General features: G+C 41.4%; 1 protein-coding gene across 1 annotated transcript in view; it reads right to left on the bottom strand.

Moving 5' to 3' along the window:
- Window positions 1–11,683, bottom strand: part of BASP1 (brain abundant membrane attached signal protein 1) — an 80,127-nt gene extending 68,444 nt beyond the window's left edge. Inside the window, exon 1 of the mRNA XM_058307235.2 lies at window positions 11,412–11,683. Within this exon, the coding sequence (XP_058163218.1) occupies window positions 11,412–11,666 (255 nt within the window). The 5' untranslated portion in view covers window positions 11,667–11,683. The remainder of the gene's footprint in view (window positions 1–11,411) is intronic.
- Between the last annotated feature and the right edge of the window lie 890 nt (window positions 11,684–12,573).

Genomic DNA, 12,573 nt, shown 5'->3' with positions numbered 1-12,573 from the left:
ATAAAATAAATTTTAAATAAATATATAAAGTAATTTTTATTTTTAATATAAAATTTTAAAAATACAAATAAAAGAAAATGAATATAAATAATAAAAATAAATTAGAGCCTTTCAGAGAGGAAACAAGCAAATGGAATCAGGATTCAGAATAGCAGGCAACACTAGAAGCAAGAAGACAAGATTTTTAAAATTCTAAGGGAAAACTGATCTCAATTTAGAATTTTATACCCAATCTATCCATCAAAAACAAGGGTAGAATAGACCTTTCCAGACTTTCAAGGACTCCATAACAATAAGGGTCAAACCAAAAAGGAGAGACCAAGCAGGGTGGTCAATACAGCAGGGTACCAAAGGGATGTAGCAGTACGATAACTTGCAGCCAGCTCTGATGGATAACAAGTCCACATCGGGTCAGGGGGAAGAAGTTTACGCAAGAACCAAACCAGAAGTTTGCATGATGCACTTGAGAGTCTTGAAAATGATACTGATTTTCTGATTATATAAAATGCTTGGTAACTTGGTTGTTCTGTGAGAGCTTTTGGAAACTAATGATACTGTCAGGGACAACTAAACAAATGAGAAAACAAATGAGGAAATGTGGCAACTTCAGGAGAAACAAAAGATTGTAAAAAATATATATATATATATATATGAGCTTATATATCATACATACTTGACTCAGAGGTAAACCATATTTTCATAGTCAAAATAATGTAAGTACTAAGTGTTGAACAACGAGTTGTGATTTATAAGAAAATGCTGGGGGGGGAGCAGGTGTAGCTCAGGGGTTGAGCACCTGCTTCCTTTTACGAGGTCCTGGGTTCAATCACCAGTACCTCTTAAAAAAATAAAATAAAACAAAATAATTAAAGGCAGGGATGGAAAGGGGTGAGGGGAAGATGGGAGGGAGTGCTAGGAGAGTTATCCCCATATATCATAATGGAAATTCAATAGATAATGCCTATAACTGACCCTTCAAGAGCTTGAGGAGATGGAAGTGAATTCACTGAGGAAGGTGAAAAGCAAGGTGGAAAGGTGTGAGTGGGGGAATGGTGTTTCTCATTACAAGCTTTTTGTACTGATGACTTTTTAAATTATGCACACATACTACCTTAATATTTTTAAGTTAATTAAAAAAAGGAAGAATGATAAAACAGTGACTCATCATCAGGGAATTTCCAGTCCAGTTGGAGAGACAAGACACAAGCATGTGAAAATAAAGTAATAAAAATAACAACAGTTTAAATAACCATTCAAGATAATAATAGAAGGTAACTCACCGATCCATGCAGCTAATCGCGGAAAGAATAATATTTCCAGGGAGAGAAGAGCTCACTGCAACCTTGAGGTTAGAAGGGGGGACTTGATAGAGAGGGGAGATTTGGGCTGGATTGTCTTGGAAAAGCCAAATTGTCTACCTGGATGTGGAAGAGGCAGTCCAAGGAACACTTTAGAGACAAGACATAAGGCATGCTGGTGGAGACAGTGGGCAATCTATTTAGAGTAAAATCTAAATGCGTCCCAGTCTGGGTTCTGTAAGAACCATCCAATCACTAGGAAAGGTCAGTCTATGTTCTGAAGGTTCTAGGAAGCGAGGCTAAAACATTTGAGCTTTTTCTGTAGCGTGGACCCCAGAGAGGAACACATCCACCTCAAAGTTTAGCAAGATAGGAGGCAACCAGAGAATACAGGATGGTCTGTTTTGCCAACATTAAATATAGAGATTGACACTGATGTCCCCACTCAGTCTGTATGTCTGATGGTCAATGAGTGGGTGAGTTGATCTTTAGTGATGTGGGCAACAGAGGTAGCTTCTCCCTATTTCTCAACTTCTCACTTATCACAATGTTTTGCTGAGCACATGCCTCATGTCCCACCCCCACTCTCCAAAAAATGGACATGTGGCTTTAAAAGATTCCTGGGAAGAAAGCAAAAGTTGAAGATAGTACTGGTAATTCATGCACAGAGAAGCAAGCAAATAGCAGAACGGGCTTATCTACACCTGAGCATGAGATGAATGCAATGGTAATGGAAGCCCTCCGACAATAAGCTGGACAAAAAGTTTTTAATTACCAAGAAGATTAATTATATTTGCCCCCACTACTATTAAGGAAGAAATTTACCCTACATGTTGAAAATGCCTTTAGATGGAAGCTAATGACAGAATTGGACACCCTGATGAACAAGAAGTTTAAAACTACTTTCCATTTCAACTTAAACCTGTTTTTAAAAATTTCTATTGTTTAGTATTTTACCATGTACGTAATATTATTAATATAGTAGTATTTGCATATTATTTCTATGCAATTATATGTCAGTTTTTGTTTTTGTTTTTTTTCACTACCATGCACAGGATCAAAATGGTGGAGACCACTGCATTTCATTAGGTTGGGGGCTGGAGAACGCTGTGCTCCAAGTTCTGCAGGAAGGAAAGACTCTGCTGGCCCCATGGGGCACAGGTTCCATGAATATTTACAATAGCGCAGGCATGAAGGGAAAAGGAACTAAATGAGATTTATCAGTGAGTCTTTGGATTGAAATGGAATAAGTTTGAGAACTACAGCAAAGGGTCAGGGAATGAGATAGGGTGACTGCTGTGATGAGAGGACATTTGTCAGTATGCTGCCTGCTAAAAACAGCTGTCAACAGTATAAAGCATATAATTAAATACTAGCTTAATGAGTGGATAGTTGTCTGTTCACCCCCAGATAAGTACATATCATTCTGCTTAAATTCCTTTTTCTCAGGGTCACAGGGCTGTATACCTAGGAGCTCATTCTTGATGCTCTTGGCCTAAAGGAATACTTTAAGATTAGGAAAACTCAGTCTTTTCCCATGTTGAAGGTGCTTTCACACCAACTGGATGTCTAAGGCTGAAACGCATTAACAAATACTTGGCATTCATCAGTCCCAGTTGTTGTTCTAGGACTTTTTCTCATATTAACTCACTTAATACTAACCACAACCCTGCAATTGTGATACCCATTTCACAGATGAGGAATTGAGGCGCAGAGAAGGTAAATAACCTGGCCATGGTCAAATGGCTAATCTGGATCCCACCCCAGGGAGTCTAGCTCTGAACCACACACCAACTGCTCTAAGAGTATAATTAGGGTGTTTGCTCAAAAACACCTCCACATGACCCATATTTCCTTTTAGCATTTCAAACCATTCCATTCGAACAGTTTTCCAGGCTTATGCTTTGTATTACTCAGCCAAAGCGGTGCTGATGCAAAATATCAGAAATTGGTTGGTTTTTATAAAGGGTATTTATTTGGGGTAGGAGCTTATAGATACCAGGCCATAAGGCATAAGTTACTTCCCTCACCAAAGTCTATTTCCACATGTTGAAGCAAGATGACTACCGACATCTGTGAGAGTTCAGGCTTCCTGGGTTCCTCCCTTCCTCAGGCTTCTTTTTCCTGGGCTCAGGGTTCCTCTCTTCCTGGGGCTGGCTTCTCTTTCCTCTGTAAGCTTACTTTCCAGGACTCCAGCCTAAGGCTTCAGCATCAAACTCCAACATCAAAACTCCAACACCAAAAACCCTCCAACTCTGTCTTTTGCCATGGCTTTTATCTGTTAGTCCCCACCCTTTGGTGTCCTACTGGCACAAGAAATTTACATAATTAATCAAGTAAACCTATGAATCCAATATAATCTAATACACCCAGAGGAAAAGATCAGTTTACAAACATAATCCAATATTTCTTTTTGGAATTCATCAATAATATCAAACTGCTACATACTCCAAAGTTTGTAAATCAGAAATAACTGACTTTTTTTATGTTGGCTGGTAAGGGCAATGAAGGCTCCAGTTCTAGGCCACAGTCCATAAATTGGCAGATAAAAAGAAATGAATAGACTACGCAAAATGACTGACACCAATGGTCTCAAAACCAGAGTGAAATGTTGGCTGCTGGCAAATAACTAAATATGGGAAGGATACCAGGTAGCTCCTTTGGGGTGTTATATTGAACATAGTCTTGGGATGTTAGAGATTGTATGAGTTTCCTAGAGCTGCTGTAAAAAATTGCCCCAGAGTGTGTGGCTTAAAACAACAGAAATGTCTTCTCTCACGGCTCTAGAGGCCAGAAGTCTGGAGTCCGGGTGTTGACGGGGCACCTTCTCTATGGAAGTCTAGGGGAACATGCATTCCTTGCTTCTTCTAGCTTCTGGTGGCTGTCCCGCAATCCTTGGTGCTACTTGGCTAGTGGCTGCATCAGTCCAATGTCTGCCCCCATCTTCATATCACCTCTGTGGGTCTCTTATAAGGATACTTGTAATTGGATTTAGGGCCCACCCAAATCCAGGATGATCGCATCTCAAGATCCTTAACTACTTTTTAAACAAGGACACCTTTCCAATTAAAGTACCATTCACAGATTCTGGGAACTAGGATGTGGACTTTTTTTTTTTTTTTTGAGAATACCGTTATCTAAAACCAACCAACTGGGGAGCAGATGTGGCTCAAGTGGTTGAGCCCCTGCTTCCCACATGGGAAGTCCTGGGTTTGGTCCCCAGTGCCTCCTAAAAACAAAACAAACAACAAGCAAACAAATGAAAAAGCCAACTCAGGGAAGCTGATGTGGGTCAGTGATTGAGCACCAGCTTCCCACATACAAGATCCCGGGTTCAATCCCTCACCCCGGTACCTAAAAACAAACAACAACAACAAAAAAACAAATGAAATAGTTGGCGTGTGTAACTAATTCAAAGGTTAAGAAGATAAAACAAAGCAAGCTGAATGGTGCACAACAAACACCTAGTCAAGTAAGATTATGGGATGCACAGATCCTTAAAGAACATAGAATGAGAGAATGCATAAATTATATAAATATTCCATGTTTATTGGGCATCAGAATACCATGGCCTATCTGGGACAACACAAAGTAAATTTGAAAAAGATCAATTAAATATTTATGTAATAAGTCTTTTCGATAATGGATAAAAAATTTGAGCATGAAGATGAGAAAACAGAGAAAAGAAAATAATGGGGTCCAAGACCAGCAGGGGACAGCTTGGGAGAAGGATCTCTGGTTCTTCATCTCATCTAAGTAAGAATAAATTGCTCCTCAAGAGATTGGGGTTCAGTGTGAGATTATTGCACCAGGATACCCCACTCCACTCTACCCCACCACGGTAGGTGGCCTTGCTCAAGGTCATGATGGCCTTCTCAAAGACAATTCTGGTGAAGTCCTGCTTGACCTTTACCTCTTAGAGGCTAATTTAGAGGTTTTGTAACATGGTGGAATTCAACTAAGTGATTGTCATGGTTTGAATTGTGTTCCCACAAAAAATATGCTGAAGTCTGTTTTAGATTCCTAGGCTGCTTAAGCAAATACCATGGGTCGAGCTGAACAACAGGAATTTATTCAGTCACAGTTTTGAAGCCAGGAAAATGTCCAGATCAAGGCATTGTCAAGGTGATGCTGTCTTCCCAATGCCCTGCTCCCTGCAGTCCTCGGCTCCTCTGTCACATGGCAGCGGCTGCTGGTCTTTTTCTTCTTTTCCAGGTTTCGTTGCTTTCACCTTCTTGATTCTGTGGCTTTTTGCCTCTCTCTGTATTCATCCCACTTTTAAAGGACTCCGGTAAGAGGATCAAGACCCATCCTGATTGAGGTGGGTCACACCTCAGCTGCAGTCCCCTCACCAAAAGGGCCTACTCGCAATGCTTTCACACCCACAACAATGAATAAAATTTAAGAACTTTTTTCCTGGAGCACATACAGCTTCAAACCTCCACAGTGTCCTAATCCCAGTATCTGTAAAGACAACTTTATTTGGGTAATCACAGATGGAATTAATTCGTTCTGTTAAAATGAGTAGGGTGAGTCCTTAATCAAATACGACTGATGTCCTTACAAGATGGGGACAAGAGGCCAGACAGACACAAAGCAGAAGGCCAGGTGAAGACAGCAGAGGCAGAGGAAGGAACAGGGAAGGTCCAAGGCCAGGAGCACCCCAGCTGGCCCTGGCCTGCATGCCAAGGTGGAAGAGACGGGGAAGGCTCCCCCTGGAAGTTTCTGATCAGCATTGCGCTGCTGACTTGATTTGGAACTTTTGGTCTCCAGAACAATGAGACAGTAAATTTTTGTTCCGTTAAGCCACCCAGTTTCTGGTATTTTGTTCAGCACACCTAGGCCACTAATACTGAGATCTTAGGCCCCTTCCAGCTCAAAATTGCTGATTCTGAGGCTCTGTCCATTTCCTTTTTAGAGAGAGCATTCCACAAGGTTGGAATGCATCACCAAGGTGGGACTGGAATCTCTTCTTTGGAGGCCCTGGCTGTGAAGGTGCATTCCCATCTGTCTGGAATAACTCACTCAAGGTTCTGCACCAAACTGGGAGGGATCGACCAGCCCCCAAGGTGGTGCTGTACCCAAGATTGTATAAGGTCTGATCTATGAGCCGAGGCCAGCAGGGGACAAGTTCTGTAACTCAAGAGGGATAAGATCTCTTATAGTAATAAGGCCTGTGCATGAATTCAAACTTGTCTAATTCTGTATCCAAGTGTGCCTGGTTTCTAGAAAGCCAATTAAGTGACATAGATCACATAGGCTTTAAATATTCAGGGAAAGGATGTAGACTGAATGTGTATTCAAAGTTACATCCAGACAGAATGTGGGTGACATGTTCATTCAAGCTTAGCTGGTATTCAAACAAATGGCTAAACCCTAAAAAAACTAACGAAGAAAGTCTTTTTGACCTTCAACCTCTCCCGGCCCCATCACGTGTGTCTCTTGTATAAAAATAGCCTAAAACCCCTACTCAGGGTTCAGCTTTTTGAGGAGTCAGTCGGGCCTGACCGGTCATAATAAATCTTCCTTCTCAGAGATTCCTGAGTCCTAACCTTCAATACGTGATCACTGAATCCTCTCTGCTTCCACTACGGTAGTTCATCTGATGTTATACAACAATGTAGTTTTGAGTCCCAATTTCAAAGAAGTAACTAGTGGAAGTGCTCTCCAAATCACACCAGGGAACAGGAAAAGTTAGAGACAAAATTCTCATGCCAGTCCCCAAATGCCAGTTCACAGTGATGGGTGCCAATTCAGGACAAACTTTTCCCTGCTCCATGGTGAAATGAGAGAAAAATAAGGACAATTACATATGTGTACATATATATATAGTTTTCCCTCTTTAATTACTTTTTAATGGCATTAATTAGAAAAAAATTTTAATCTTTTTTCACTCCCTCCATTAAAAATGTAATTTTTAATTAAATTTTAATCATTTAAATTTACTTTTCAGTTGGTGTGTAGAGTCTCAAAGTCTGGGAATCTCTGCAGTAGTTTTACAATTACTTAAAGAAGCCCTGAGAAACACTTCCGGTTTATGCACTGTACAAGACAATCCTTACTGGAATCTGACTTTGTTGTCCTGCAATCTCCTGAAAGCTGCAGAGCAAGGGAAGGAGGCCAGGACCTTGGCCTTCACCCCAGCTATGGACCAACGTGAGAGAGGATTTGCCCAGCAGCTGGAGAACCTGACCTTGACTGAATAACCTGGAGATAAGCTCACAGGCAGGACACACTTTTTGCAAAGCAATTTTTAAAAAGTGGGCTTTATCTGGGGACCCACTGTTTCCTCCCCATCCATGGTCACAAGCCCTCCAGGACAAAATAGATGTCAAATAAATATTCATTGAACGAATTCATATCCCTGTTCTCTTTTTAAAATTTTAATCATAGTCTCCGTTTTAAAGCTTCACTGTAGTCGCCTTTTCGGCAGTTAAGTTTTCTAGACACATATATTATGTTACTAACCACAGTGCAAAACCCCTTCTGGCAATTTCCTAATGGGTACATTTTATTATATCTTCGTTCTCTCCGCCCTGCCCCCCCCCCCTTTTGTTCCTGAGATGAGAAGGAGAAAATTTTGTGTGAACACTTAAGAAGATTGTACATATACACAATTTGGTTATTTATTGAAGTTATTTATTCCTTAGTTGGGGGGAAAAAAAAGCAAGAAACAAAATATGGACCAACCTTGGAAAACAATGAGCTTATTGAAATGCATTCTTAATTTCTGTGAAAATTGCTTAATAGTGAGAGCCAAGCATTGCACACAATGTCCACAAGAGGGCACTGCAGTCAAAACACACGGGCATTGGCTCCAAATCCTTAACTTGCATAAACGCAGGTCATTTTATTAATATTGTTGTGGGTTTTTTTTAATGAATTGTTTTTCACAAAATGAAAGTCCATTTTTTTCAGCTTTGTTTAGACAAAAGTTGCACAAGTCACTTTGCTTAAGGGAAAAAAAAAATTCCGTTTTCTGGCAGCGGAAGCTAAAAAGTAGCTGACTTGCAGCATCCCAAATTAGCCCAAAACTAAGATTAATGTTTACGTGCTCAGGAAATCCAAACTCACACAAGAATGTGAACCAAGACGGTTGGGCCGGCGATAGCATGAGGGAGGGTCTTATAAATGTCACAGTTGTTCTTGTTCTGCTGACCCCTGTCCCCCTGCCACCCCACCTGAGGATATTCACAGCCAGTACAATTTAGATGACTCACTGAAGCTTTAAAATAAGATTTAGAAGTGGGAGAGGTTTAATTTTTAAATGCATCTGATGTATATGAGTAAGGGTATAATCTCACAGGAGAACTGGCCTTTTGCTACCAAAAGCCAAGTTCGTGCCCTCTCAGTGGCTGTAGCAAAGGCACAGGAGGGAAAGAAACGACGTAGAGTGGAATAGACTAGAAAGATATGATTCAACCCCTTTTTGTAAAAGCATTTGATTTCTTCATTATGCTAAAAATAAATGTCTTGGACTATTTGGGAAACAGCGGAGGGCCAAGGTCTATGAGAGGGCATTGTGATGGAAACTTCAGCAAAGGCATGGTCAAGGTAAGATGCACACAAATTATCGAGGCTCTTACAGCAGGGACACCATTAAGAGGCTTGCATTCCAATTCACTACACTCCTGACCCACTAAGAGGCTTTATTCACACAGAGAGGTTGCCAGTGCCTGGGTCCACCGGGCAAAGTAAGAACTGTTTTTTTCTTAGTCAGTCAATTCTCGTAGTTATTTAAGATTAAATCCAGAAAGAGAAGAGTTGAGTTCTGGAAATGGCAATGACAAGAGATCCAACTCACCAAGCACAAGGTTTTAAAGAATTTTTTTTCACTTTCCAGTATTTTTTCCAGTCCACCTTCACCCAAATTACAATGTTTTGTATAAAACTGTTTTTCCTTTACATGCACAGTTTTTAATGTGCTCTGGAGACATGGACATTTAGTAGGTCTCAAATACCGCCCCCCAAAAGGAATCTTCACAGGATAGTTGGCATTTTTAAAGCACTTTGCTTCCTTGCTTTATTCAAATTATCTGACAGAAAGCTCCCTTATTCTTCATAAAATCATAAAGGAAAAAAATAAGGAAACCTCAGGAACTCTAGAGCCAAGTGAAGCATCTTGTCTTAGATCTCAGAGACAGGTCCCCAACTCCTTGTCTAGCCTGCCTTAGACATCACACAATTATATTTTATTCTTATTTTTTCACCTTTAAAAGAAGAGTGAATAAATCTTCAAAAATGATGGCCAATCAAGAATTGTCCTTGGTCACCTTATCTGTAATTTGGATAGAAATATCCCTGATGCACTAAGGAGTCAAAAAAAAAAAAAAACAAACACCTCAAACAAAATGGTACAAGTCCATTGTCATGTTTTAATTCACCAGTACCCACAAAGGTTTATCCCTTCCTCCCCATTCCACCCTGAGAAAGGGGGTCACTCTGGGAAGGATCAAGAACAAACCCAGCTGAACCTTCTCCCCAAATTTCCTGACTCCAACAGTGCCTGTGACAGGAAAGTCACCTGTCAGCTGACTCAAGCATTGTGTCATCATTGCTTGGAATGCCTTAGCCAGGCCTCTGCCACCTCCATCTGCCCCTCAAAGAGGAGTGCTGTCTTAAAGATCCTGCCTGGGCTAGGACTAAGTCCCTCCTTTGCCTCTGCAGAGTTCAGACAGATTGGATTGTCCAAAAATGCCCAAGAACAGTTAAAGAGCAGTCAAAGAAAATGATGGAAGCACAGAAACACGGCTGGGTTGGTCCCACCATCCCAGGTCCTGCCCCAACCCTCATTGTAGCTCATACACTCAATTCAGATAATAGATACAGCTTCCCAAGTCAACGTCAGGGCTCCCCTTCCTGGATTCCTTATCTCACAGACAGTGAGTCATCGTCATGTTAAAAGTGCCATCTTACCTCCCAGCCCCTTAGTGTCCAGACAACCCACCCTTCGTTGTTGACTTAATGCCAAATCTCGGGATGAGTGAGAGCTGACCGCACTCTGCAGATGCAGTCGGGTTTGTGTTGGGCAATAGGAAGTGGTTTAGTCCCCTATAGACCCTGACAATGGAAGAATTATGAAAATATCAGCACATAATAAACATGACATTCATACAGGATGAATTACATCCACGCCACAACCCATGTTAATTGCAGTGAAAGTAAACTCTCTGACCAGGGTTGAAGATTCCAGGATAGTATTACAAACGAGGAAGAAAAGCATCCAGAATTCTAAGGGAAGGGGTTGAAATAATGGCTAAGAAAGGGAGAAACACTTACCAGGAAGAAGATGGACTGGAAGAAATTATAAACCAGGAAGTTACCATACAAGCGTGGGGTGGGATTGCAGTGCTGATGTGAGTCTCCTGGGTTAGGGAAGGCAGGAAACGAGTTGTGTGGTTCTAAGTCTCCCAAGATGACAGTGGGACTTGGCAAGGAAAGTGAGCATGCCAAATATAGTAATAGTTAACATCTACTGAGTTATGCCAGACATGTGCTCATCACTTTATTGGAATTTTCTGATTTAATCTAGTCTATAGGACTGTAATTATCAGCATTTTATAGAAGACTTAATAAGTCTACAAGGCCAAAGTCACCCAAACTAGTAAATACAAAGCTAAAATTAGAACCCAAGTCACATGAGATATTGCAACCACAGAACCTAATGCTATATACACACACACATACACACACACACGCCACTCATGTCTTGTTTGACTTGGAGAGGTGGGAGGGAGCTATCACCAGAAAGTCAGAGAGGGCACAGCAAGGAGAAAGGGGAGAGAAGAGGAGCCTGAGAATGTCAAGGACATTTTCCAAATGAAGAACGAGTAAAGGATTTCAAGTGGTCATGGGACGCTGGTAAAAGGCTGAGGTCTCAAGCTAGTAGATGAAATGTGGAAAACCAGGATAATTTGAAGAGCACTATTTTCCAGTGAGGGTTTGCATTCTTCAGAGACTCTGAGGACACAAAAGATACCATTTCCCATGGACCAAGTCTGCTTGCGGGCCCAATGGAAAGGGTCAGCATGGGCACAAAAGAGGAATCAGGAGTCAGTGGGAAAGACCCCCAGAAGAGCAAGGCTACAAGAGTATGCGGAGAAGACAGATTACCAGAAATGCCGGAACTTGGGTGGTCCCTGGCGATGACAGGATGACAGGCAGAATGGAGCTCGCCAGCCTCCAGGGACCCCAGGAGCTCCCGCTCAGGGCCCCTGTCCTCTGTGCTGCCAGGGGACCGACAGTCTCTGCCTGGAGCCAGCTGGTCACTGTCCCAAGCAGAAAGGGAATCTTCTGGGCTATGGATAGGTTGGCAGAGGAAGGACCTCTGCTTTGCCCTGCTGATGGCTGGGAGTTGCCAATCCTCATCGACGGGGAATTAGCCACTGTAGGAAGCTTTCCCTGGCGTGGCCAAGGGGAGGTAAAATAATCTGCCTAAAATACATTCCTCTTCTCCACTGGAAAATCTGAAACAGAGAACAATTTGCTCTAGGCATGGCTGTTCATTCTTCCTGTTTGGAAGGGGTGGGACAGGGAATTACCCAAAAGAGCAAGGCTTTTAGCAATTACAGTTAGTGAGAACTTAAAACGAAACACTATATTCTGGCAAATACATGGCAGTCAGGAGACTAAAGTCTCAGGATCACTGGTATCCAGTCCATTTGTTTAATCTACAAACCGTATTTCTGTTTGGAAACTATTCGCACCCGATCCCTCTCTAAACAGCATAGACTTTTTCCCACCAGACTTGTACTCATGCCATCTCTGACTCCTGCCAGGCCAGAGCATTTTGAAACAGTATTTGACTGCATCATGCTTAGGGTGCCAGTAAAATACTAAAAGGAAGATAAAAAAAAGCCTCCTTGGAAAATAAGTTTGAAATACATGTAACACGTAACTCCTGTTTCTGTTTCATTCTCCTCAAGGACTCTTCCAAGCTGAGAGCAGCCCAATACTAGAATCATAGTAATTTCTCTTGGCCACCGTTTCTTTTTCTCTTTTAATTATGAAAAGATTCAAACACACTGGAGAATAAAATAATGTTATACTATGTACCCATCACCCAGCTCCAAGAATTATCAACTCTTTTGCCCACTACATTCAGCAGACAGTGTTCCTAAACAAGCAAAAAATATACATTAAAATTTGGAATGTGTTCCTCACTCCCTCCAGATTTCCTCTTATACTAGAACCCAGACTGATATGTTTCTCAGTACAAATAACACTCAATCTGTTTTGCAAAACTATTCCTAGATCCTGAATTTCCATTCAATTT

This window comes from Dasypus novemcinctus, chromosome 2 (assembly GCF_030445035.2).
Source record: "Dasypus novemcinctus isolate mDasNov1 chromosome 2, mDasNov1.1.hap2, whole genome shotgun sequence".
NCBI classification, from domain to species: domain Eukaryota; kingdom Metazoa; phylum Chordata; class Mammalia; order Cingulata; family Dasypodidae; genus Dasypus; species Dasypus novemcinctus.
This window is presented reverse-complemented; position numbering and strand designations above follow the sequence as displayed.